The sequence below is a fragment of the Apus apus genome, chromosome 7 (assembly GCF_020740795.1).
Source record: "Apus apus isolate bApuApu2 chromosome 7, bApuApu2.pri.cur, whole genome shotgun sequence".
In the NCBI taxonomy this organism is placed as follows: Eukaryota; Metazoa; Chordata; class Aves; order Apodiformes; family Apodidae; genus Apus; species Apus apus.
Genome location: NC_067288.1, coordinates 27,170,035 through 27,193,893, shown reverse-complemented (window position 1 = coordinate 27,193,893; position 23,859 = coordinate 27,170,035). Strand labels below are relative to the sequence as shown.

The 23,859-nt window shown below is 47.2% G+C and overlaps 1 protein-coding gene across 3 annotated transcripts; it reads left to right on the top strand.

Moving 5' to 3' along the window:
• The first annotated feature begins 242 nt into the window (after positions 1-242).
• Positions 243-23,833, top strand: FYB2 (FYN binding protein 2). 3 transcript variants are annotated; one of them, XM_051624324.1, is made up of 20 exons: positions 244-412; positions 3,925-4,693; positions 5,840-6,034; positions 7,085-7,118; positions 9,964-10,052; positions 10,770-10,798; positions 12,017-12,048; positions 12,908-12,992; positions 13,343-13,496; positions 15,179-15,302; positions 15,403-15,446; positions 15,745-15,814; positions 17,748-17,831; positions 19,122-19,150; positions 19,879-19,942; positions 20,827-20,910; positions 22,482-22,566; positions 22,868-23,024; positions 23,187-23,220; positions 23,689-23,833. In XM_051624324.1, the coding sequence occupies exons 1-20, from the start codon at positions 404-406 to the stop codon at positions 23,696-23,698; spliced, it is 2,181 nt and encodes a 726-aa protein (XP_051480284.1). In that variant the 5' UTR covers positions 244-403; the 3' UTR covers positions 23,699-23,833. The 3 variants fall into 3 exon arrangements, with proteins under 3 accessions (XP_051480286.1, XP_051480284.1, XP_051480285.1); XM_051624325.1 differs by having other exon boundaries at positions 23,187-23,833; XM_051624326.1 differs by lacking the exons at positions 22,868-23,024; positions 23,187-23,220; positions 23,689-23,833 and adding an exon at positions 22,032-22,191 and having other exon boundaries at positions 243-412; positions 22,482-22,540.
• The last annotated feature ends 26 nt before the right edge of the window (positions 23,834-23,859 follow it).

Here is a 23,859-nt window from a genome sequence, read left to right as displayed (position 1 = left end):
AGCAGACACGATTCTTCCCTTTCTGAGCCCAAAGGCTGCTGTGGTGTTGACACTGGTGGTTCGGGGAAGGTCAGGTGCAGGCAGTGTGGCCAGGCAGGGCCGTGCGGGGCAGGCTCAGCACTGCCCAGGTGAGGCTGTCCCTGCCCCAGGTGAGGCTCTCCCCTCCCAGGTGAGTCTCTCCCCGCCCCAAGTGAGTCTCTCCCCGCCCCAGGTGAGGTTCTCCCCGCCCAGGTAAGGCTCTCCCCGCCCGGGGGGCAGGCCCACGCCTTGGCCCAGGTGTGTTTTCGGGCTTGCTACGCCTCGCTGGGCCGATTGCCGGGACGGCGACGGAGCAGGGAGCAGCCGGGGCGGGGGAAGATGCGGCCGGGCTGAGGGGCCGGAGCCGGCGCGGATCAGCGGAGGGATGGATGTGGTAACTGCTGGGCTGCAGCAACGGGCCGCCCCGTCCCCTCTGTGCCCCCTCTGCCCGGGGCGGGTGAAGCGTTTGCTGCTTGGCTTTCTGCTGCTGATTCGTAGCTTCAGGCTGTGCTCTCCAGGGAGAGCCGGGAGCAGTTTAACCTCGGGATTAGGTGCAGGCTCCCATCGCTCCTTCTGCTCTGCGTGGGGACCAGGAAGGGACAGGTTCCTGCCCCAAAGCGAGGGCTGGAGGGGCTCCCGCTGCCTGACTTCTCCTCTCCTCTCTCTGAGTTAAGCTGTGCTTGCTGCCCTTTAACTTCACAAAAAGTAGAGGTGGACTTGATTTGGTTTGGATTTTGTGGTTTGGTGGGGGGAGGATTAGTTATTATTTATTGATGTTGTTCTGGGTTAATGAGTAGCTGGTGGCAGCAGCGTGCCCGGGGTGCCCGGGCTGGGCTCCAGCTGCCCCGCTGCGGAGCAGAGGGCAGGCAGCTCTGGTTAAACATCGACCCGAGGGAGCTCCCTTGGAAATCAAGATAAGGAAGGGATGAAAACAGAAAAATTTCCTCTCAGCCGTCCTGCGTGTCACATCTTGGGTGGGGTTTTCTCTCCCGGTGTTGATTCGTTTTAGAAAAACAACCACAGAAAACTAATGAGAACTCAGATTCCTCTTGGTTAGTCCTTGGTATCTGCACGAACTTCCAGCTATTGCCCTTTTTGAAAGGTATCATTATCATAGACTTCAGCTGAGCTTTGTCCTGCTTCCTAGAATGATATAAATATTTGAAGAACGTTTATTTATAGGGAGAAAATATGGGAAGTTTAGCTGTCCCCTGACTCCATAGCTTTCCGGCCAGTGGAAGTTTGTTTCCTTTTCATTCTCTCCCACTCTCTCTCATCTTGCTTGGGCTTTTGCCAAATGTAGCATTATTCACAGTGAATTGTTTGGCCAGATGTAGCTGTAATACACGTTGTGAGCTTTTGGCAGTCCTCTCAATGGATTAGTGTATTTTTCCCACTTGTTAACTGCTCTGTTTTTCAGGGGAGAGCCTCTCCCTGCCGCGCTGAACCCTCCCTGGCTTGGTGGGACACTGGGGCTTCACCTGGGTGCTGCCAGCGACCTGCTCAGCACAGTGTTCAGGCTGAGCATCTCCCTCAGCTAGCTTGAGGTGTGAGGGTTGGGCCAGAGAGTTGCTTGAAGGGATCTGTGGTTTGAAGCAGTCTGGTGATGGAAGATCAGCCCTGCAGAGACTGGGAGAACTCCTTTACCTGGGAAGGATGTGCTAAGCTCAGCCTTGTGCAAGGAAGCAGTGCTTTGGGGAGCTTTGTGGAGGGGGAGAGCATCAGGGAGGGCCAGTGTGGGTGCGCAGGAGGTGGCCATGGGGTGTGATTTACCCCCCTCCTCCCTGGCTGTTTGGTGTTCTCCAGGGGGCCACGTGTCCTCCCACAACAGGTCTGCTCATGGCATCGGTGCAAATATCCCAGTGGGTTGTGAAGTCGGGGAAACTATATTCTAGTGAAGGGTACCTCCAGTACCTGAAGGGGCTACAGGAAAGCTGGAGAGGGACTTTGTACAACGGCATAGAGTGATAAGACAAGGGGGGGGGGATGGTTTCATAGTGAAAGAGGGGAGATTTGCATGAGATATTAGGAAGAAATTCTCTGCTGTGAGGGCGATGAGACACTGGAACAAGTTGCCCAGGGACGTTGTGGAGGTCCCATCCCTGGAAGTGTTCAAGACCAGGCTGGATGGGGCTTGGAGCAACCTGATCTAGTGAGAGGTGTCTGTGCCCATGCAGGGGGCTTGAAACTATATGATCTTTAAGGTCCCTTCCAAACCAGTCCAAGATTCTATGAAGGTGCATTAAGCAGTTAATTGGGCAAATAACTGGAAGCTGCCATTTCAAGGCAAGAGGAATAACAATTTGAGGGGGAAGAGAGAAGCTTGTATCCGTTCCTCTTTAGTTAAAGGTTGCAGTGGCACGTGTGAAAGCTTAGTGCAGTTGCATCTGGGCACCTCGTGGCTTTATTTCCTCCCTGGCATCACTGGAGGGCTTGGGTACGTGGGGATTATTATTTTTTCCAAAATCTGATCCATCCTCCCTGTGCTCTGAGAAGCCCCATCCCCATCGGCTCGCCGCTAGATTAGGCTGTCTGGGCAGCTTGCACTGCATCGTGCTGCTGACCACTAATATGAAATATAATTGGAGCAATTCAAACCTCTCCCCCAAGGGTTGGTTCTTTACATCATGCACTACCCTGTGAAAGTAATAAAGTCAGTGAAAGGGGTTATTCAAGAGAAATTGTCAGTGTTTAATAAATTGTGCAATTAAATGCAATAAACCCTCAGTGAGCTATTCATCTGTTCTGCCTTAACACTTAAGGCTGGGGCTTTCTTCAGAATAACCAAGTTCTGTCCTAGATAATTTTTTCCAATTTCCTCATTAGACAGGTTCTCCTGAAGCCTTACAGTTCTCCGCAGTGAACTAAGCTGCCAGAGTAGTGTACCTAATGTAATCATGGCATATAAAATGTTATAGAGCAGTTCAAGGACTTAAGTAGCTCATAAATTTTTCTTCATATTTTTGCCCTAGTTCAGTCCAGGGCTGAACTTCAGCCACAGCATTGCAGGCAAAAATTGTGGTTCCATTTCTCCAGCATGGGATGGTGAGATGCCTGGGGACAAAAGCTTGAAAAAGAATGTTCTTTAAGTGCCCTTTTAAATTGTACTTTTGCTGTTCAAAATCATACATAACCTGAGGCCTGGTAGCTGTACAGGAGAGGAATTTAGTATCTTAGCCTGTATTCACCTGGGCCAGGAGATGCTCTTGCTGTCACTCTGTATCATGTGTCTGGTTTATATGTCCTCTGCTTCCTGGGGTGGGAGTAATGGCAAGGGGAGAAGCATCCAAGGAGCCATGGGGACCCTGAGCTGAACCAACACAGAAGGTTTTGTCCCAGGGGTCATTTGGAGCCTGCTAAGGAGGATGTTTTGTGCTTCCCTTTCCATGGTGGAGTTTTCTAAAGGAGGTAGGGGGCAGACTGGGGATCACCAGAGCAGCACCAGCCTCTCCCCTGGCTGGTGCTTGTGTACTGAAAATGAAAGTGCAGCTTTCCTGCCCAGCAAGTGCATAAGTGGTATCACAGCATCTCTGTCAGAAAGCTCTAACATTCATTTTGGTCTTTGCCAGGTCCTCCCAAGGGAGGTTTTCCAGCACTAGGTAATGTTGGGGAGCAGAAGCTGTCCCTTCTGGTCCTGCTGGCTCTGCTTTCCATGTTCTGTTCCAGTGTTTTGGCCCTGTCAGCTCTCTTGCTTTTATTAGAAATTATTTGTGAGCCTTTGGAGGATCCTTTGAATGAGCTAATTCTCCTCTTCTGCTTTTAAACTTTTGCCAGGCTCTGCATATCCTTGGTGACCAGGGTGGAGTCTGGGGCCTCCTTCTCTCTGAAATGATCATGGTCCTATAAATTGCCTGTTGCCACCTCTGAAAGCAGATGTTTTGTTCTCTCCTCTCTTCCCCCTCCCAGGAAGCTGCGCCTGATTTCAAAGCTCTCCGAGCAAAATTTCAAAACGACTCCAACTTGGCCAACAAGCTGGTGCAGGCACCCAAGAAGCTTCCCACTGAAACCCCTCCCAGGCTGGGCTCTGGAGGGAATGCTGTGTCCAGCCCTCTGCCCCCAAGTAAGAGAGAAGTGATCATACTAAAACCCAAGGATGAACCTGCCCAACCCTCTGCCCCCACCCAACGCACCCCCTTGGTGTGGCCTCGAGCCAGGCTGGGTTACCTGAAGCCAACCAGGCACTGTGAAGAGCACAAAGGCAACATCGTGGAGAAAGGTCTGAGTTCTCTCAAGAACAGCCCAGAGAAACCTCTACCATCTGATGGCACTGACCGACATGGATCAGCCCAAACAGCTCCAGAGGGCCCTCCACTCCTAAATTCTTTCCACCATGCCCTGCAGGTCTGGGAAAACACTTTATCCCGTGGTGAGAGAGTGAATGCAGTGCTCCCAACCCAAAGGGCTGCAAACTTGTACGTGCACCCTTGCCCGGAGCAGAGGGCAAGGTGTGCTCCAGCTGCATCAGCTGGCGGGAGGATGCAACCATCTGGAAGTGAGCCCAGGCTGGACTTGCTTGCCCAGAAGCAGGATGCTGTCCATGGCAATGGGCTGGCTCTTCCCCAGGCTCCCAGAGGACGCAGGGGCTCCAATGAAGCAGCTGCTGAGTGTGTGGCACCAGCTGCCACCTGCCAGCTGGGTCATTGTGCACCAAGAGAGCAACCTCAGCACCAGAAAGGTACAGTAGGCTCTACTCTTCACAGTGAGCACAGTGGCACAGGTTGCCCAGGGAAGTTGTGGGTGCCTCATCCCTGAAGAGTTTAGGGCCAGGCTGGATGGGGTGTGGACCAGCATGGTCTAGTGGGAGGTGTCCTTGCCCATGCAGAGGCGTTGGGACAAGATGATCTTTAAGGTCCCTCCCAAACCGAACCAGTCCATGATTCTATGACTATATACATACATAGGTGCTCTGAAAGTGCAGGGTACAATAGCTGAAGAGAAAAGCTGTTACGAGTTGGAACCCTCTAGCAAGAGGCCAGACTGGCCCCTTGGAGTTCTCCCAGCCTTCCCTGGAGGTCCTGGAGATGAGGTACAGGCCCCAAACTGCTGCTGAGCTTGGGGAAGGTTCCCCGTCTCCACCCTATGTTTTCAAAATTCACCCCAAGAAATTGCCCAAATTTTGAGAGTAGGCTGGAGGGTGAGTACAGGGGAGTATCTTTAGTTTGAGTGCCCTTTGGCCTTTTGTAATTACAAGGTGAATGTGCTTGTGTCCTGCTGTTTGGTTTTCACAGACATCTAAGGGCTTGGTTTTCCTGCAAAGACAATCAAGTTCAAATTAAAGTGGCTTAAACCTCAACTCCCCCCTCTGCACCCTCTTTGCAAAAGGTCATATGGAGCTTGCAGAGCATATTCTCCTTGCAATATTTCTTACAGAAACTGGTGCTAGGAAACTCAAGTGCCATGAAGTTCCCTTTCCTAACATCATGCTAAATGACAGGGCACTGAAAAGATAAAGTCTTTGCTTACCCTGGAAAGCCACCTTGCTTGGGCTGTGTGTGGAAAACAGCTCTGCCTCTAAATCCTGGCAGATTAAAAGGTTATTGGTAGAGAAAATTAGGCCAGTATTTTATAATGCAGGGGGAGGGAGCTGTTGAGACCTGAGGCCCCAAGATGGTTAACTTCATAGAAAATCTGTAAAAATGGACATTTCCATTGACTTTTCCATCCTGGTAACAAGGTAAGAGCCGTGCTGTGTAACAGGGATGCTGAAACTGGGAGGAAGCAGAACTGGTTAAAATGCCTGTATAACAACTAATGATTCTACATGTTTTTTTTTCTTAAATGAGGCCTAATTGCTGCTTGTCCTTGTGCTTCTCTGGAGCAGAATTGGAGGCTCCCTTCTGCCAGCCCAGAGCAGGAAAATGGTCTGAAAACCCCAGGAGCAAACGGCCAGGAATTAAACCTCTCCCTTCAGCTGAATCCCTGGGTCCAGCCCCTAGGAAGCCAGCAAGACCCCCAAAGTTTGATCTCAGCCCTTTCCAAAGTTCACTGCCTTCAGTCCACAGAGGAAATGAAACAAGTAAGAGATTCCTAGTTTTTCACCCCAAAACCTGCAGAAAATGAATAATTTGCAGTTTATTGTCATCTATAAGACTACAATTCCTAGTGCACAGGAACAAGATACTGTTATTTTGGTTTTAGCAGCCCTAGACATTAAGAAGAGCCCAGCAGTTCAGTGAGACTGATTTTTTTGCACTCAATCTGGAAAAGGGGTCTGATTTTCCATGTGGGATTTAGCCCCCCCCCTTTGCAGAAACCCCCTTTCCTCCCAGCTGCAGGTTGTTGTGAGGGGTTTGTAGCTGGCTGTGAGCAGCAGCAGCTGGGTAGTGCTGAGCTGATCTTCAGTGGGAAATGTCACACAACTGTGGGAAGGCACAATGAAACTGGCAGAAACTGGTCTGCTAATCCCCTCCTCCCCCCTTCTGTTTTAAATACAACAGAGGGCAATGTTGTTAAACATTCCTATATCAAGAAATGCAGAAGTTCAGTTTCCCATAGTAAAACCCCATTGGTGTTGCTTAATAGAATATTCTGGGCTGCTTATTAAGCTGTTGAATAGTGTTTCTTTATAGATACAAGTTTACTTAGAGTCAGATCTTTAGGCACATCTTCTCTCAAATTCAAAGGGAGGTTTGCTTTTCTAGGAAGGGCTTGGCTAAGCTTTCTTTGGCTTTAGTGTGACAGTGCTTATTGGTCTGCCCTGGCCTTGATAAGAATAAGAGGGAAACAAAGAGGCTCTCACTGAAACTCTTTTGTAATCTACTTACCATTTCTAAGTATATAATTTGATGTAGGAAACTGGTTACCCTTATATGTCATCAACTCCACACTCTCTCCGTATTGCTCAATTATTGATCTCTAGAAAGCCTGGGGGTTTTGCCTGGAAACATGAAATAATGAGGTATTAATATAGCCCCATCCCCAGAGCCTGCTGGCAATCTTATGTCATGCCTGCCTTTGTGTGTGGCCTGCTGCCTCGAGGAAGGGCTGTCCCCATCACACCTCCCCTGTGTCCTGTAGGAGGGTGGCCTTGCCTTCCAACATTAATCCTCTTTGTGTTTGTGTGCAGCTGCTGGTGAAGAGGATTACCTGACCCCTGAAAGGTGAGTGGCTGGTGAGGCAACGTATGGCTCGTAGGTGATGGAAGCATCTCCATCCCATGATGCTGAACCATCCCTCTGCAGCCTGCAGGGAACGTGAGGGATGTTATCCCGGAGGCAGTGATTTGCTGCAGCTCCAGGGATTGTGCAAACCTACATGGGAAGCTCAGAGCCAGTTGGGATGACCTTCATGAAAGTTTCAGCCCTATTTTCTCCTCCAAGCTCTTTGAGCCCTGCTGTGTGTGGTTAGGTCTGGGTTAGGTGGCTGGAGGGAAAACTCTCCCTGTGCTTTGGTTGCACCCACCCACCACGTGGCTTTCCCTTCCTGTTTTCCATGTACTCAGGCCTGGTGTTTTTAGAAAAGAGATGCTTTTGAGAACTGTTGCTCAAACAAAGCACTGGCATAACCAGCAGCTGTTGGGGTTGGTTTTTTGCCAGGAGCTCAACCTCCTGCACGTTTGTGCAGCCAGCCCAGCCAGGGTGCAGGTGCCACTGCCCTCCCCAGCCCCAGCACTTCAGCTCTCTCCAGATGCTGAAGTGAGGTTTTTTTTATTTTTATTTTTTTTAATCAAGTGGTTGTTCAAGCTCACTGAAGGACATGAGCTGATTGGTTCAGCTGTTGGCACCAGAAATGTCTGAGAGGGCTCAGAAATCTTCTTTCAGGCGCAGCTGGGTTTGTACACAAGGGGATCCTGACTTTTCCTGGTAGGTCTGTGAAGTGGTTTCATAGTGATCCTGGTTCTGTGTGACAAGAGCAGCAGAAGTGGAGAAAAATATTTCGTATATGTGATTACTCATGAAGCTAAGACAAAACAACTGGGAAATACAATGGCTGAAGCCAAGCAAAAAGAGGCAAATTCTTACAATACTTCCTGTGCCCAAACAAGAAACTCTTGCAGCTATTGACAGAGCAAGTTGTGCATTTCATGTCATGAGGTGTTCCTGCCAGCATGGCTGGTGTTTTGTTTAACTTTTTAATCTGTGCTTGTCAGGAGAGAACTGGTCAAAAAGTAGCCAGCTCCCAAGCTGTCAGGCAGCACAAGGAAGCTGTCCTAGTAGTTTCTTGCAGCAAGACTGGCTGTCTTGCTCCAATACTTGTGATATTGTCTTTACAATAGGTCACTTGTTAACAATTAACCATGTGATAAATGGGGAAATGAATTAAATGAACTCCAGCATCAAAGCAAAACCTTGGGGTTTTGAGGGCAGAAATTCCCGTCCTCGAAGCCTCACCTGGCATGAAGTCTGGTCTCTTAGAGACCGTGACGCAGTCGCTTGGGCCAGCTGGTCTTGAGCCCTGATTCCTTGTTTGGGGATAAACACTCTGACTTCACTGGTGCTAAGCAGGGACCCCTCAGCCCAGCTGTGTTTCGGGTCCCTTGTAGCACTGTTGTATATCCAGAGGGCTGTCAGGTGTCCAGCCAAGCTCTCGGGATGCTATTTTATCCAGGGGCTTGGCTGGGGAAGTGAAAGGTCAGGGGTTTTCCTGGTCTCCTCTTCCTCAAGCAATGGCACTGGTGACAAAACACCCGCTTGCAGTCCTAATGCAGTATGTGTGTGCCCTTCAGTGGGACCTCTGTGTCCTTCAGGGCAGGCTGGCCAGGCTCGGAGCAACCTGATCTCATTGAAGATGTCCTTGGTCATTGCAGGGTTGGGTCAACTTAGATGACCATTAAAGGTCCCTTCCAACCCAAACTTTTCTATGATTCCATGATTCTATGATTTTATGGTACTGACAAGCCAGCCATCACTGCCCCCAGCACTGGGGGGCTGCAGGGGAGAGCAGGGGGCTGAGGAAGCCTTTGGTGTTAGCTCAAGCTTCTACATGAATTTAGGTGTCATTTCTTACTCTGATTTCACTCCTGTTAAAATGCACCTTGAGTTTCTTGTTCTGTTTGCAATATCTACTTGGTCTTTCCTCCCCTGAAGCTGAATTGTGACAGTAGGGTGACTCACAGAGACCAAACCCTCCTTGAGATTTATGTCAGATTTACTGTTAAAAGACAGAAGTTCTTGCTCTAACTCTTCTGGTGTTCTTTCACCATCCTACCCTGTCCCCTGCAGGTGGTATAAGCTGCATCTTGTACATTTGAGCTGCTGAAACCTTTGCTGCCCTGGGTGGAGGGGAAGCCTCAGGGTTTTGCCTGGGGAAGCCTCAAGGTTTTGCCTGGGTAATCCAGGAAGGCTTGGTTTTCCTTCTGCACCTCTTCCCAAATAATGCCAACTTGAATTTTCAGAGGAGGAAAGGAAAAAGGAGAATGAGGCAATGGGGGCTGGGCTGGGAAGCCCAGTGCTCAAGGCTGTGTGGTGCTGGGGCTGAGGTGCTTTGTCTTCTCCTGGGCTGGCACCTGCCACTCGCCGTGGCATGGAGTGGGTGGCTTGATAAGCTGAGGAGCAGGACCATTAAACAAACCCTCTGATATCTCTGGTTTCCCTTTCCTGTTGCCATAAGTGAGAAAAAGGTGCCAAACAGTGCTACTTGCTTGTTCTTAATTTTAAAGTAGTTGTAGTAGGTTTGAAAATTGCTGCATTCGGATTTCTTTAGATTTTTTGCTGTTTCTGCTTGAGGGATTGCTGTAGGCAGAAGGCCCTAATCCTGGTATGAAGTCTCCTGATGTGCTTTGAGCCCTATAAATGCAGCCTGTCCTCCCAAAGGAAAAGCAGTGGGAGTGTGAAGTTGGGCACAGGTCTCCTCTCCCTCTGAGGAATTCCTGAATTCACTTTACTTTCTTGTAGGCTCAGTATCAAAGCATTTGAATTCCTTGTCCTTAAGATGAATATTTTTCTTTCAGACTTCTAAAAGGGGCAGGAAAAAAAAATAAATCTCTCTTTTCTTTCATCTTCTCAGTGCTCAACTTGAAGAGCAGCATAATTATGAAGAAACTGCAACATACCTGAATCAGTCTGGGGACACGACAACCTTGAGTGTCATTGAAGGTACTTTGCAAGGCAAGGCTGTGAGGTGAATTACATGGTGTCTGGGATAGAGCCTGTAAAAAAGGAAATAGTTTCGTTGAGGAAGCAACTGCACATTGGTCCAGGTGACCAAAGATGAGTATCTGAGCTGCTTCTCTGTGAGCTGGCAGTGTATGAGGATTCAGGGGCACAGACAAAGAAGAAGGCTGCCTTTTGGTGGTGAGATGGTGCTTGCTAAAACTGCAGTGGGGAAAAGTCATGAGACGCTACCCATGTAGAAGAGAAAGAAAAGAAGGGAGTGATGCAAACCTCAGCATCTTCTTGGGAATGGAAGAGGACAGGGTACAAAGCTTTTCCATCTCCATCACTGCTTCTTCCCAGTATAATTTTATGTATGAACTGCTTCTGCGTTTTTTAAAGCCTCCTCTTTTTCAGAGAGGTTAGTTCTGCCTTGGGCATTGGTTTGCCCTCCCACTGGAACAGGAGCCAAGCCTTGGGGGTGGACCTGCCACAGCCCTCCTGGGTTTGCCCCTTGGGCTATGAAAACTGTGGCCAGTCAAGCTCAGTGCTGCAGTCCCCAGATCTGAACCAGGGCTGAACAGCAAGTGGAGGGGCCCTGGCCAGCAGGACATGGTGAATGTGTGTCTGGGTGCTGAGCAACTTGGGTTTTGCAACTGAAAGTGCAGTGACTTTAAGATGGACTAAAAAGTAATATATATCCATTAATATATTTTCTAGTACCTAAGGCAGAGCCTGAAGAACACAAGGTAAGTGTCATCAGAGCCAGTTTTGCTCTTTCAGACTTGATTACCATACGTAACATCCTCTCCTATCTTATGAACTTCTGGTATCTTTTTCTTATCTGCTGAATATTTCTTTGTGTGTTGTCTGTGAAGACTCTCAAATAAGAAGTCGAATTGCAGAGGGGACACAAAGACTATTGAGGTTTCCAAATACACTGGGGGAGAGAGTTGGTTCCTTTGCTTTAAGCTGCAAACATGTAAGGAAGTGGTAACACCATCTGGATGTTGGTGGTAGCCCGAGAGTTGAGCACTGATATTAAGATCATGAATTCTTGAAGGAAAAATCCCTGCTAGAGCCAAGATGGTGCTGGAAATCCCTCTGTGGAGGCACAAAAGCAAAGCTGAGCCAGGTTCCTTGTCATGGCAGCTCAGTTCAAGTTCTGGCTCATAAGCAAGAGCTGCTGTTGGATGGATTTTCATCCCCTGCTTCTGGGGTATCTCTGCTGCAAACTACAGCTTGACTCTTTTCCTTTCACCTTGGGTGCAAAAGGGGTGGAAGTTCACCTTGGCAGTGGAGATAGCCTGTAGCAAAGGCAGGAGAGAGAGCACTGCACAGGGCAGGAATTGCTGCAGCTGTCCCTAGAGAAGACCTGGTTGGCTGAGCTCACAGCAGCTAGCTGGGCTGAGAGGACATGCCACCTCGTGCCAGGAGATGATCATGTGCTGGGTATCAGTTCTGGCTCTGCTAAAAGAGGGGAAACTACTGTTTGGAACACGTCAAACTCCACTTTCAAGTCCTGACTTGCAAAGCAATCAAGTGGTCTGGGAAACAGCATGGGTTTCCAAGTGCACTTATCTGTGCATGATTCACAGAGAAGTTCTTTGGCTTGGCTGTTGCCTTACTTTATGATAGGTTGGAAAATCTTTAATTAAAAAAAAACCAAACCCTCCTCTTCTGTAAGCTCTCCAACCTGTAATTGCTTTGATTCTGACCAGTAGCTTCATTGCCCTGATCCCTTGCACTGTTCTGTTATCCCTTTGTAGTCTGTCAATATATGTATCCCCTGTCCTAAAAAGTAGAGGAGATATCCTTGTCTGATGACTATTCCAAATGTAAAATGCTTTTCTGGGCTTTCAAAAGGAATATTTCTTTAAATACTAGATGACAGTTGAGGCCTTGTATAAAAGCCTGACTGCTGAGAAGAGCACAGTGGCTGAAGGCTTTCCTCTTCTTTATTCTAGAAACAGAAGAATTTTTTTCTTGCCAAATCCAGGTAATTTCCTTTCCTTTCTCTCAAGCTGCTTCTAATACCACTACTGACTCAGGTTAGGGTTAAAATATTGTACCATACAGTAAATCTTAAGAAATTCCATCTATTTCATGACCAGGACAATGTAGATGATGATGCTTCTCTGTGTCAGCCCTCATGGTTTCTAAGATTGTTTCCCTTCTAAAGGATATCTGGAGAGGAGATTTTCTTCTCTCCTCTGGCACACAAGAAAATACATTGTCTGTTCTAAAACCTCAACTCTTTCAATATAAGGAGGAAGAGTTATGAGGATCTCAAACTGGGACACCCAGTTCCAGGTCCAAAGATGTGTGGTAGGGCAAGGTCCACATGGAATTTCACCCCATAAATGTCATGATTGAAACTCTTTGCAGTGTTTAATTACTGTCAGTGGCTGAAGACTGTTTTTTCCACGGGCTTGAAGAATCATGTGTTAAAAGGAGGGGGGGGGGTCACATCAGCATGAAATGTTGTGCTGCTGGAAAAAAGGTATCAGATTCTGCCTCCTGTTGCTGTATCTTCCCTAAATTGCAATATAGTCTGGTGAGAGGCAAGCCTCTTGAGACTGGTACCACCACTGGCAAATGGATCTAGCTTGTCCACTCCTGCTACCATAAAACAATCATCTTAGTTTTTTCTTTTCCAAGAGTGAGTGCTATTACCCCAAGTAACTGGTGGCCTTTAGATTTGGATATGCCCTTACTTTTAGTACTGGAGGCCTTTTTGGCATCTGCCTCATTCAGAGGGAAGATGAGCTGCTTATTTGGGCAGTCAGCAATCTGTCTGTCTGTGACTTTGCTGAAGTGTCTTCATTTGTGATCTCTCTCATTTCTGAAATTTTCAGTCCTGGAAGAGCTATAATAAAGGATGAAAAAGAGGCAAAAACAAGTGTTGAAAGAGAGAAACAGGAAGCAAAGAATGTTTTCAAGGTATCATATCCTTGGGGCTACTTTTAATGCTTACTGTGGATGTCCATTCTCCTTCTGTGCTTTCTCTTTGGGAAACAGTTGAAATTTGAGTCCTTAATCACCTGGGGTTTTTTCTGCCTTCCGTTTTGCCTGCCCATTCTTCAACTGCTAATTCCTAAAAGGGATTTAGTGCTGCCAAGCAGCACCCATGTCCATCAGAATTCCCTGATGGGAAAAGGGTGTGAAACTGCTTTAAGGCTGCAGCAAGAGAACTTCTATTCCTGTAGATCATGTATACATGTAAATTATATTAGTTTGTATCAGCAAACTGTTTCTGAAGACTACTGACCAAACCAAACGTCTCATCTCAGCCAGGTGGAAATGAGTACGAGTTTCCCAGCAGCCAAGCAAAGGAAGATGGCAGAGGTGGGATGAAGGTGCCTGAGGTGGGGCAGGATGTGACCAGTACCCACACTGCCAAGCATCCTGCCCCACAGGGGCTGGCAAAAGGCAGCGTGGAGCAATGTGAGTATCTCATTGCGCTGCTGAGCGTTTCCTCAATCCCATCTGCTGCCCAAATGTCTCTTCCATATGGGATACGATGTTAAATTTGGATGCAACTCTTGAACCAATTGAGTTAAACCAGGGCAAAAGGTTGCATGTGCATTTGTATTCTGGTCTGAATCATTTATTTTGGCTTTGCAAATAGCTTCCTAAGTTGGTTAACCATCTGCGTAACTCAGACCGAGGTGTTTGTTTTTCTAGCAGATTGCCCTTATCCGAGAGAGCTGAAATCCATCTCCTCTGCTTCTCAGAATTTATGGAGTCTCAGAAAAGGGTTTGGCTGAAGCTTGTGGTAGAAAAACACGTGAGCAGGACAGGAGCCTGAAGTCTCTCCTTGTCTCTTACTAAGATGGATGGTGGCATCTTGCTCCATCTTCTTAGTAGTCCCAGCGAGCATTTTTCTGACTTTGGGCTCCTTCTGTCACAGTGCCCTGAGACAGGGTCTGGAGCTGGTGATACGCACCTTAGCTGCACAGCTAAACCCAGTTGTGTCTCCTCTGCAAACACTGTTTTGCAGCTTCAGATAGAAGTCTGCATTGGCTCTGGTTTCTGAAGGTTTGCTCCTGCTTCTCCAATCCCTTAGTGTCATATGGCAGGATTTCAGAGGTGAAAGGGAGAAAAGCAGATCTGCCCACAGAGCCCAGCAGAGCAGGAGTGGGAAGGTGAAAGTGTAAAACGACTGTGGCTGTGGTTGTTGTTACTGGTGTGCTCCTAGTTTGTTTGTTTTTTTAAAAAAAAAAAATTCAATCACTTCATAATAATTTGCTGGGTTGCTTGACGTGCCTGTTTTTGTAAGAAGTCTTGCTGGTTTGCTTGACCTTTGAACAGCTGGAGGTAATTTCTTTTAAAGTACTCATGGTGAGCCTCCTGCTATTGCTCCATCAATAGAGAGGCTGATTTGGAGAATTGTTTGGTTCCCACCCTCTCACCCCTCCTTTTCTTCATGGGAGTTTAAATGTTTTGCAGAAATGTTGGCCATGAACTAGACCATATTGTGGTGGTGCCTGTTCCTGGTGAGACCTACAGCATGTTTCATTTAGAAACACTGTCTGCTTTTGTTTGTGTGTATTTCTACATTGCTCCAACTCTCTTTAATCAGTTTCAAGGATTTAATGTTGCCACTTAACAGAGTCTTCCAGTAACAATCTTTTTCTAACCTCACAAGGTGCAACTCTCATGCTCTATTCCAGCCTTTGGTGGAATACATCTCTGGAATACTCTCTCTCCTTGGCTTCTTTCCAAGATGTTGATTGACAGGTGTATTCCCAATGGACTGGCCCATTATTTGGATCTTAGCATTTCCACTAGCCAGGCTAAGTTCTCCCTTCAATCACTTCTATGAACATCCATGGGATCTTGGGATGTTTTCTGGTGAGGAGGATTTGGGTCAGAGCTGCCACAACTGAGGACACTGATGGATGTTCTCATTTTTTAAAATGTAAAATATTTAAAATATTTAACATTTGAATGCTCTTCTCTCCCAAAGTGGCTCAGAGCAGAGACTTCCCTGGTCTCCTGGAATAGAAAGTGTGGTCTGTAAGCTCCTACTTGTTGTGGCATCAGCTGTTACCCTCAACAGTTGTCCTTGCCCTGAGAGCAGTTCCTTGGAAAAGCTTCTAAAGCAAAGGTCCTTTCTCTTCCAGTGCGCTACGTGTCTGTTGGTGCTCCAAAGCCAGGAGCAGGAGTAGCCTTGAACCAAAACACCTGGCAGTCTCTGCCAAGACCAGAGGATATTTATGATGACGTGGAGAAAATGCAGGATAGATGGTGAGTATGGAGCCAGGCTCTTCATGATGGCTGTGTCTATGAAATGTCTTTTTCAAACTATTCTGCAGCACATCCCCATGTAATATTTCTGTCTTTTTAGCACCCAAATGTCAGATGCCTCAAGTCCATTTGCTTCAGCCAGCAGTAAGTGCAGCACGTGGGGCAACTTGAACAGAAGCTGCTTGTAATTTGGGCTGGTTCCTGGGAGATGATGTGAATAGCTTCACTTCCAACATCTATGGTGTCTTCTTCTGGCCTGGTTGCTTTGAATTCCCTTTAAAACCAGTGGGGAGCAGTGCCTGTGTCTAGCATGGAATTCACCTGAGCAACCTTGAAGCTTCTGTAAGAGTGAAATGTAACAGCCTGGGTGACATTCATCCAGCAAAGCTCACCTCATCCCTGCTGACTGTGGTTTGTGACAATGGCTTGCTTTGGTTTCAAGTTTCAGGAAACAGCTGTGAAGAAACATATGAAGATGTTGAGACTGGGAGTGATAATCCTGCAAAAACAGAGTGAGTTGCAATTTCTTAGCCTGTGTTTTGAAATATTGACCTTGATATCCCATGTCTGATACTGGCTGGAAGCCTCTTTTTTCCTAATGCAACTGCAGAAGAGTTGTTGTACGGGTGGGTTTCCTCCTCCTCCTCTTCTTTCTCCCCCTGGCTGATAGTTAAGGAGAAAAAAAGGATTGCCACAATTAATTCCTTAAGTAGTGAGGCCTTCATGTTAGAGCTTGTAGCACTCTCTATCCCTTGGCACTAGTGCTCTTACAGACCCTTCCTTGCATAAAACACACAGGTCTTGTTGCCCTGCTCTCCATCCAGTGTCTTGCTCAGCTGTAGCTGAGAAATGGCACCTTTTTTGTGTGTGTGCCAAAAGAGGTGATGCTCAAGGGACAAATGGGGACCTTGTCCCCACAGAAAAGGGATAAAATCCTCACATTTCAGCTCACAGAAGGCTGGAAAGCTGAAAGGGGGCCAGGCTGTGTGAACTAATGCCTACAGCTGACATGCTGGAACTAACTTGCAACCTGCTCTTTTTCATATGGCTTCTCAAGATATTTACTTCCACAGGGTGTGTTATAAAAGCAATGAGTTTTGCAGCCTCGGGTTTATATATTGCCTGAGCTTCCCAAATGGATTAAGAGGTGAAATGTGATGTTAGTTGTGTTTTTCCTTATTAGCTCTGTGTGGTTCCCTGGCCTCTCACACTAAAAGATTTCCTGCATCCCTTTGTCAGAAATGGAGATGGCCTTTGGGAACAGCACATGGGCTGGGGATGCTGCACACAGTTGCTTTGAGGGCATCTGGTGGCTCTTTTTTAAGGAGCAGAGTGGGAGGAATAATAAGGTGTTGCTGCACATCTGCTTTTCCCTCACGGATGTGAGACTCAGGCTGGCTTGCATCTGGATTCAAGCCTGACTTGAGCCTCTGTATGTCAAAGAAGGGGAAAGGGAATGGGAAACTTGAAACCCTGGGGGTGACTGGGCAGTTATTAAAAGGCCAAAATGTCATTTCTCTGCAAATTGTCTGTGGGGTGTGTTGTGGAGGTGCACAAGCTGTTCCAGCTGGAGAGTAGAGTGCTGGAGTCTATCTGGCTCCCAGACTGACCACACATGTCCCCAGGAAGCCTCCCTGCCTCTGCTGCTCCTCCTCTGCTCATGGATGCTGAGCAGCAGCAGAAATTATGCTCTGTCACTGTCCTCTGTCACAGTGCATCTTGTTGGGTTTAGGAGGGAATTTCATGGCAGAGCTGGGATTGGGACTAAACTCATGCTGTTTAAAGATCAGTGTCTTCATCCCCAAACCAGTCTTTACCTCATCTTTCTATTGATCCCACCTGCAGGGTTATGTCTGCTGATCCACATAAAGCATTTTCAACAGCACTTGTGCATGGGTAATGTCCCCCAAGTGAGGAGCTTGGTGGTTCACAGATACTTTATTAGAAAACTGCTGTGTAGCTTTGCAAACCCCCATAAGCTTCAGAGAGGAGTGTGTATGTGGTGGAACATCCTTCTCAAGGGTGTACATGATGAATGTATGATGAAGGCACAGACAGATGCTCCTGGTGTCCTCCTTTAAGGTGCACTGCATGCTGCTGGAGCACTTTTGCCCCTTTTGTTAGGAATTTTTACTCCACCTAAACCCAGATCATTCTGTAGTCCTTGGGTTAGAGAAGGACAACTTCAATTAACACAGACAAGTTTAAAGGTAAGCAAAGATTTGAAGTTGGGCTTTATAGTTAAGCACCTTTAGCTGTGTTGGTGCCTGTCCCATTGAATCCATTGTTATCTGCATGATGCTGTTAAGGCCTAACAGCTGAGATCTAAGGTCTGCTGACCTTCCTTGATCTGCTTCAGGATCTCTGGAGCTACAAGTGTGGCAACTCTCACATATTTAGTGCCTTGTGCCTCTTGAATTTAAAATCTGTGTCTCTTTTGGACAGAACAGAAAAACAAAAGAGGTTTGGAAACTTGTTTAAGCTGGAGAAGTTGAAGCTGAAGAATATCAGGTTGAAGGAAAACTTAAGGTAAGAAGATGTTGGTTGTCCAACCCTTTCCCTCTCCAAACCTGAGCATTCATGATTGCAGTAATTGGAGAGCAGGAGGTTTAGGAGTAAGGAGCTCAGCTTTATGGGGAAAGTTATGCCAAAAGTGCTTCTGTCAACTCGTTAGGAGTTGCTATGGCAGATATCATAAAATCATATGATTCTGTGTGGCCCATGGTCCATCTGTGTAGCTTCTCCAACATCTCTGCCATGGGAAGTCTACAGGAGCTGGTCCTCCAGCAGTGCCCAAGTTTTCCTGGACTTTCTGTTGCCTTTGGTACCTTTCTGATACCTCAGCATGATGCAGGTACACCAGACAATGTAGAATTGTGCTGCCTGCTGCCTAGACCTGTGGGGCCAGGTTTAGGCAAGAGCTTGCTGATGTGGCTTTTGAGGGCTGAGGTTTCTCCTTTCAAGTATCATTTATAGCTGACAACAGCATCTGCTGAAGTTTACTGTTGAGTCTGCAGTCTAACCAGTTAGGATAGAGGATATTGTATACCTTCCTAGAGTGCCTTTTTGGGTACTCTAATTTAAAACCCTGGTTGAGGTTCCTTGGAAAGTGCCATTTCCTCAAGTGCACAGTAGCTGCCTGCAGAACCCATCCTCCATCACTGCCAGCCCGTGCCTCATCCTGTGCACAGTGCTTGAAGGCCAGGAAAATGCTCCTTTTTTCCTATTTCTTTGGAAAATTCAGATTTACCCTTATCTCTTTTATATGAGGAAGGTTTGTTTGGCTTAAAAACCTTTTCACACTGGGTGCTGTGCCCTGTCAGTGACTCCTTCCTGCATTACTGCCAAGTATCATTATGGGGAAGGAGCCACCAGGTTTCATACCATTCTGCTCTCATCAAGAACCCTTAAAGCTTACACCAGCATCCTAGATATCTACAGTCATTGCCACATCTGAATTCCTGGGCAGACTACAAGGAGGGAATGACTGCTAACTACAGTTACCAACCCTCTAGCTGCTGGGGTGGAGGGGTGGGCAGGAGAAGGGTGCTTTTGCCCGTTTGGACTGTTCTTTGGATGAGGTGTAGATGTTTCACAACCTATTTGATGAACACAGAGCTCTTGGTGCTGCCAGAGGATGGAGATACTTCTTTATCAAGGGACATAATCCTGGCAGATACAGTTGGTGTCACAGAGCCTGTGCACCTGGACCTGCCTCCATCACCTCAGCAGCAAGCACTGCTGGTTTGTTGGTGCTCGTGGCTTTTGGGGGGATGCTGCTGTGCAAACTTGTTTCTAAAAGGCTCTTTCTCTCCCCAGGTTGTTTTCCATTTCAGTACCAAATTTAGGTAAGTGACATAGATGTATCTGGTTCTTGGGGATTTGTCTGTGTGCATGAAGAGGGGAAACGTATCACACAATGGAAACCCAACTTTAAGCATTGTGCCTTTCTCAAAATCAAGTCATGTGGCTGCATTAACTCTGAAGACTTGATAGAGGTTTGTGCTTCACTTGAGGGTGGGCTTTTTGCTTAGTTTAGGGCAGTTGTCTCTGAAGAGGAGCATTCCTTTTGCAGATCTGGCTAGATTTAGGAAGGTCACAAGTGAAGCAGTCCACGCTGAGCCACTGCTTCCAGGCTGCCCGTGGGGTTCAGCAGCTCTGGCAGCTCTCTACTTGCTGCTGCCTGATGGAGGGACAAGTTAATGCCTTGTGCAAATGGGGGTGGAAGCAAAACCTGTGCCCCCCTAATTGAGCCTTAAGAAGGTCCTGGAGTGAAGGTACCCATGCCCTTGGGATGGAAAGCCTGCCTGGGCAGGGTGCAGTGTGAAGCTGAGGCTTTGCTGCTGCTCCTGCTCCCTCCCGGGAGCTGGATGGCCAAATCTGTCCAGAAAACTGCCCACAAACCCAAGCATCATTCTGCTGGAGTTTTGGCTGGTTTTCAGAATCCTGAAGATCTTCCTTTCACATAGCCTCTCTCCCTTAGCAGCAGCCCCAGTTTTCCTCTGCGGCACATTGCTTTGAGTTCCAGACTCAGAGTAACATCTAATCATTTTCTCTGCTGTCTTTTCGTTGGCAGCGGCTGCTTCCCAGGAGGAGGACACTGTGTATGATGATGTCGAGGTGGGGCAGAGAGAGCTGAGGTGAGGAGGGTGCCCTCTCCTGGGCCGTGGTTATGTTCCTCTTGGTACAAACCTGTGCCTTGAGTTACTGCAAGCCAGCAAGGGTCAGGAGCTCGTCGGGACTCAGCCCTCTGGAGACAGTCCAGATGCCCTCTCCCTGTGTGTTTGATTTGGCAAGGAATGTCCCACCAAATGTTTCTTCAGTGTTACCTAGTTAGTGCCAGAGATGTGAAAAGGAGAGAGCTGCTCCCTGAAACACATGAAAATTCAGATAGCTTCTCAAGGGAAGGAAAACTCCGGCTCCCAGACCCAATAACCAGCTGTCCTGGCAAGCTCCTTGTCAGAGAAATGATTTTTTAATAGGACCAGCATGTCTCCAAGTCTTGCTGCCAGAAGAATGTGGCTGCAGCATGTGCTGGTATAAATGGCCTTCCAGTACTTGCAAGGGGCCTACAGGAAAGCTGGGGAGGGGCTTTTCATCAGAGAAGATAGTGATAGGACAAGGGGTGATGGTTTTAAACTGAGAGGGGAGATTTAAGTTAGATATTTGGAAGAAATTCTTCCCTGTAAGGGTGGTGAGGAACTGGAATGGATTGCCCAGGGAGATTGTTGATGCCCCATCCCTGGAGGTTTTTAAGGCCAGGTTGGATGAGGTTTTGTGCAACCTGGTCTAGTGGTGGGGTTCCCTGCTCATGGCAGGGGTTTGGAACTTGATGATCTTTAAGGTCCCTTCTATCCTTAATGATTCTATGATTCTATGATTCTGTAAGTGCTTGTGTTTCAGTGGTGGCTGTTGGGGGGGAGGCAGAGGAACAAATCACAACATGTAGATAACATAGGTTTGGACACAGTCTGCTGGGAAAAAAACCCTTGAATTTCCATGTGTCTGTCTCCCCTCCTCTCAGAGAGAAGGACAAAACCTGGATGTCAAAATTCCTGCTGGCCAAAGAGGATAAGAACCCAAGGAAAAGCAGCGACGATGTGGAAAGGTCTTGATCTTTCATGACATGTTTCCCCATGTTGTTTGACTTTGTACATGCATCTCCTGAGCTGTTTGTGGGAGCAGGATGCCCCTGATTGTGCAAACATTTTGTGTTTGGCTGCTGCTTCAGGGTCCTTTCCCTTTGAACTCAGCTTTCTGCAGAAAATATCTTGAGGGCAAAGCCAGCTCATAGATCTGAGCTGTAGGCAAGTAGGGGAATACCCTGAGGGTCTCCTCCTGAAGCTGTACCATGTCTTCCCACTTAGCTGAGATGAAAAGCTGCTGCTTGCTACGTATTTGGCTGCTTTTCTGTCCTGGTCAGTTCCTCCTTTCTGCCCTGCCCATTCCTTCTTTAATTGTGCCTTGATTAAGTATTTGATTTCCATGGATTAGCTGTGGCTGGTGTGGGAAGAGTGTTTAGAAGCCACATAGACAGCGTAGTAGTTGTGTCTTTCCCTTGCCCTTATTTTTAAGTATTGATTTCTTGGGTCTTTTTTTTTCTTCCCAGTTGGGTTTCTTGCATTGCTTCTTGCTGCACCACTTCTGCATACAAGCAGAAAGGAACCTTTTTGTTACTTGTGCTGCAAAAAATTCACATGAAAGTAGAAGTTTCCATTTCCCTTTTAGACCAGAGAAGTGGGCATTGCAACAAGGTTTTTCCTGACCTGGGACTTCAAACAAATGCAAATCAGAGATCTCTTTTCTGGGTTCTTGCCATGGAGTTCCTACAAGGGGTTGCTCAAACACCACTTGGTGTTTTGGATGGAGTCACACATACGGTTTTAAAGACTGTCAGGAAATTGATGGGATTTCATCTGTTCCTTAAGAGATGGCAGGTCCTGCAGGCTGACACTGCCAAGGAGGAATCTCTTCACAACTTACAACTCCCTAATTTCAGCTCGTTTCCCCTCCTTTTGATTTTAAATGCCTGAAAGTTAGCTAAGGCTGACCAAGTTGTTGCAAGTGAGTGGGTGTTGGTTGTTTGGATTTTTTCTTGGTTATAAAATTAAGGCCATAGCTGGAGTTTCATGGACAAACCTGAAAGAGTGGGATCTCCATACCCAGGGAAGGCCCCAGCATGAGTGGCCATTGCTCCCCTTACACCAAAGCTTCTTTTTCTCTTTGCAGTGCCACATCAGTGGGTGACTTTCTCCTCCATCTGCTAAAAAAGCAACAGAAATCTGCAGAGCTGTGTCATTCCATAAATGACTTGGGATCAGAGTTATCTGGGGACCCTTTATGTAGGAATATAAATTAACCCAGAGGGAGACAAACTGCTGGGGGAAAAGTGAGTTGTTGGCTTCTATAAAAACACAGCTGATTTGAAACACTTGATGGGGAGCTTGTTCCAATGATGCTTACAGAGAAAGCAGTTCTTCCAAATTGAGATACGAAATGGCTTCAAATTTGAGTTGTGGATTCATCTTTTCATGAAAAACAGTGACGTGGGTGCTGAGCTTTGCTCTTCCCAGAGCTGGATGCAAACAAGGCTGGATTTAGGCTCTGGGTTGCATGTCCCAATGTGCCAGGGGTTATTTAAATGGGGCTCAAAAGTGTGTTGTCTCTCTCTCCATGCAGAAACATCTTCAAACTCAAGAAGGGCAATGCAGAAAAAAGCAAGAAGATGGAAAAAGAGGAGAAGTTTTTCAGAGAAACATTTATGGTACATGTCTTTTTAGAGCACTAGTTGTGTCAGAGGAGGAAAGCAGCTACATGTCATGCTTAAAAGATGCACTGTGGAAAGTTGTTGGTCCTTAGCTATGCCAGGAGAGATGTCCCACTGACCTTCTGCCTTCTTCCCTAATCTGGGATCTTTCTCAAGGATGGTGGTGGAGGTTTTTCCCCTTTTCAGCCCCAAAGCCTCACAGCCTACCTTGAAAATCTCTTCTCTCCGTCCCTCCCCACTGCCCTTAAAGTCGTTGCACACGAGTGTAGAATAACTTGTGCTTTTATCTTTCCTGCAGTACGATAAGGAGATCAATGTCATCAACACAGCCACAGCAGAGTGCTCGGTCCCCAGTAAGAGGAGGGTTGATCTCCCAGTCACAGCTGGGGAACAGCTGGACGTTATCGATGTCACGGAGGGCAACGCGGTGATTTGCCGCAATTCCGAGGGCAGATGTAAGTTTGCAGAAACTTTCTGGCCTGGGTGGTCACTTTGCAATCCAGTGTTGAGGAGCAAGCAACAGTACGTTCTTTGTGCTTGGCCCCTGTGCCTTTATTTGCTCAGGAGTTTATTAATTTTCTTCTTTTTTTTCTCCCCCCCTGCGCCCCTCCTCTCAGATGGGTACGTTCTAGTGGAGCATTTGAACTTCAGGTAAACTCAGATTTTATTTATCATGATGCATATTTTCTTCTCCTTCCTGTCTGTAGAGATTTCAGAGCTGGAGAAATGCACTTTAAAACTTCTGAAGGCAGGGGGAGGCTAATGTAAACAGCCAGTATTCAATATTAAATAAGTATTTCCAGTTTTAGTCTGCTATTCTGCTGTTCTACATGTTTCCAGTCCAACTGCAGCTATAAAAAGCCCCATCCAGTCATGACTTGTATAAATTGGAGATTCTTGACTCGCCCTCAGATGTGCTGTATTAATTCACATCTGCTGCAAACACGGGCCACTCGGAGTGCGTCGCCGTGCCAAAACACACCCTTAAATTCCCTGCTGCCATATAGTTTCCTGGCGTGCTCATGCATAATTGATACAGATGAACCTCTGATTGCCCAGGTGCCCATTGCTGTGAAACTTTCTGGGTTGTTGGTTTGTTTGGTTTTTTTTTTGAGACAGACAGTGCTAACTGCCCCGAGAGCTGCTCTCCTCCCCGAGCATCCCTGAAGGTCCCTTTCGCGCTTCCCGCCGCCGTGAGAGCCCACGTTGATCAACTGTGGAGTGATGATGTGAGTGTAAATAAAGTTTTCTTTATTTACACTTACTTAGACTGTTCAATGTGCAAGAGTC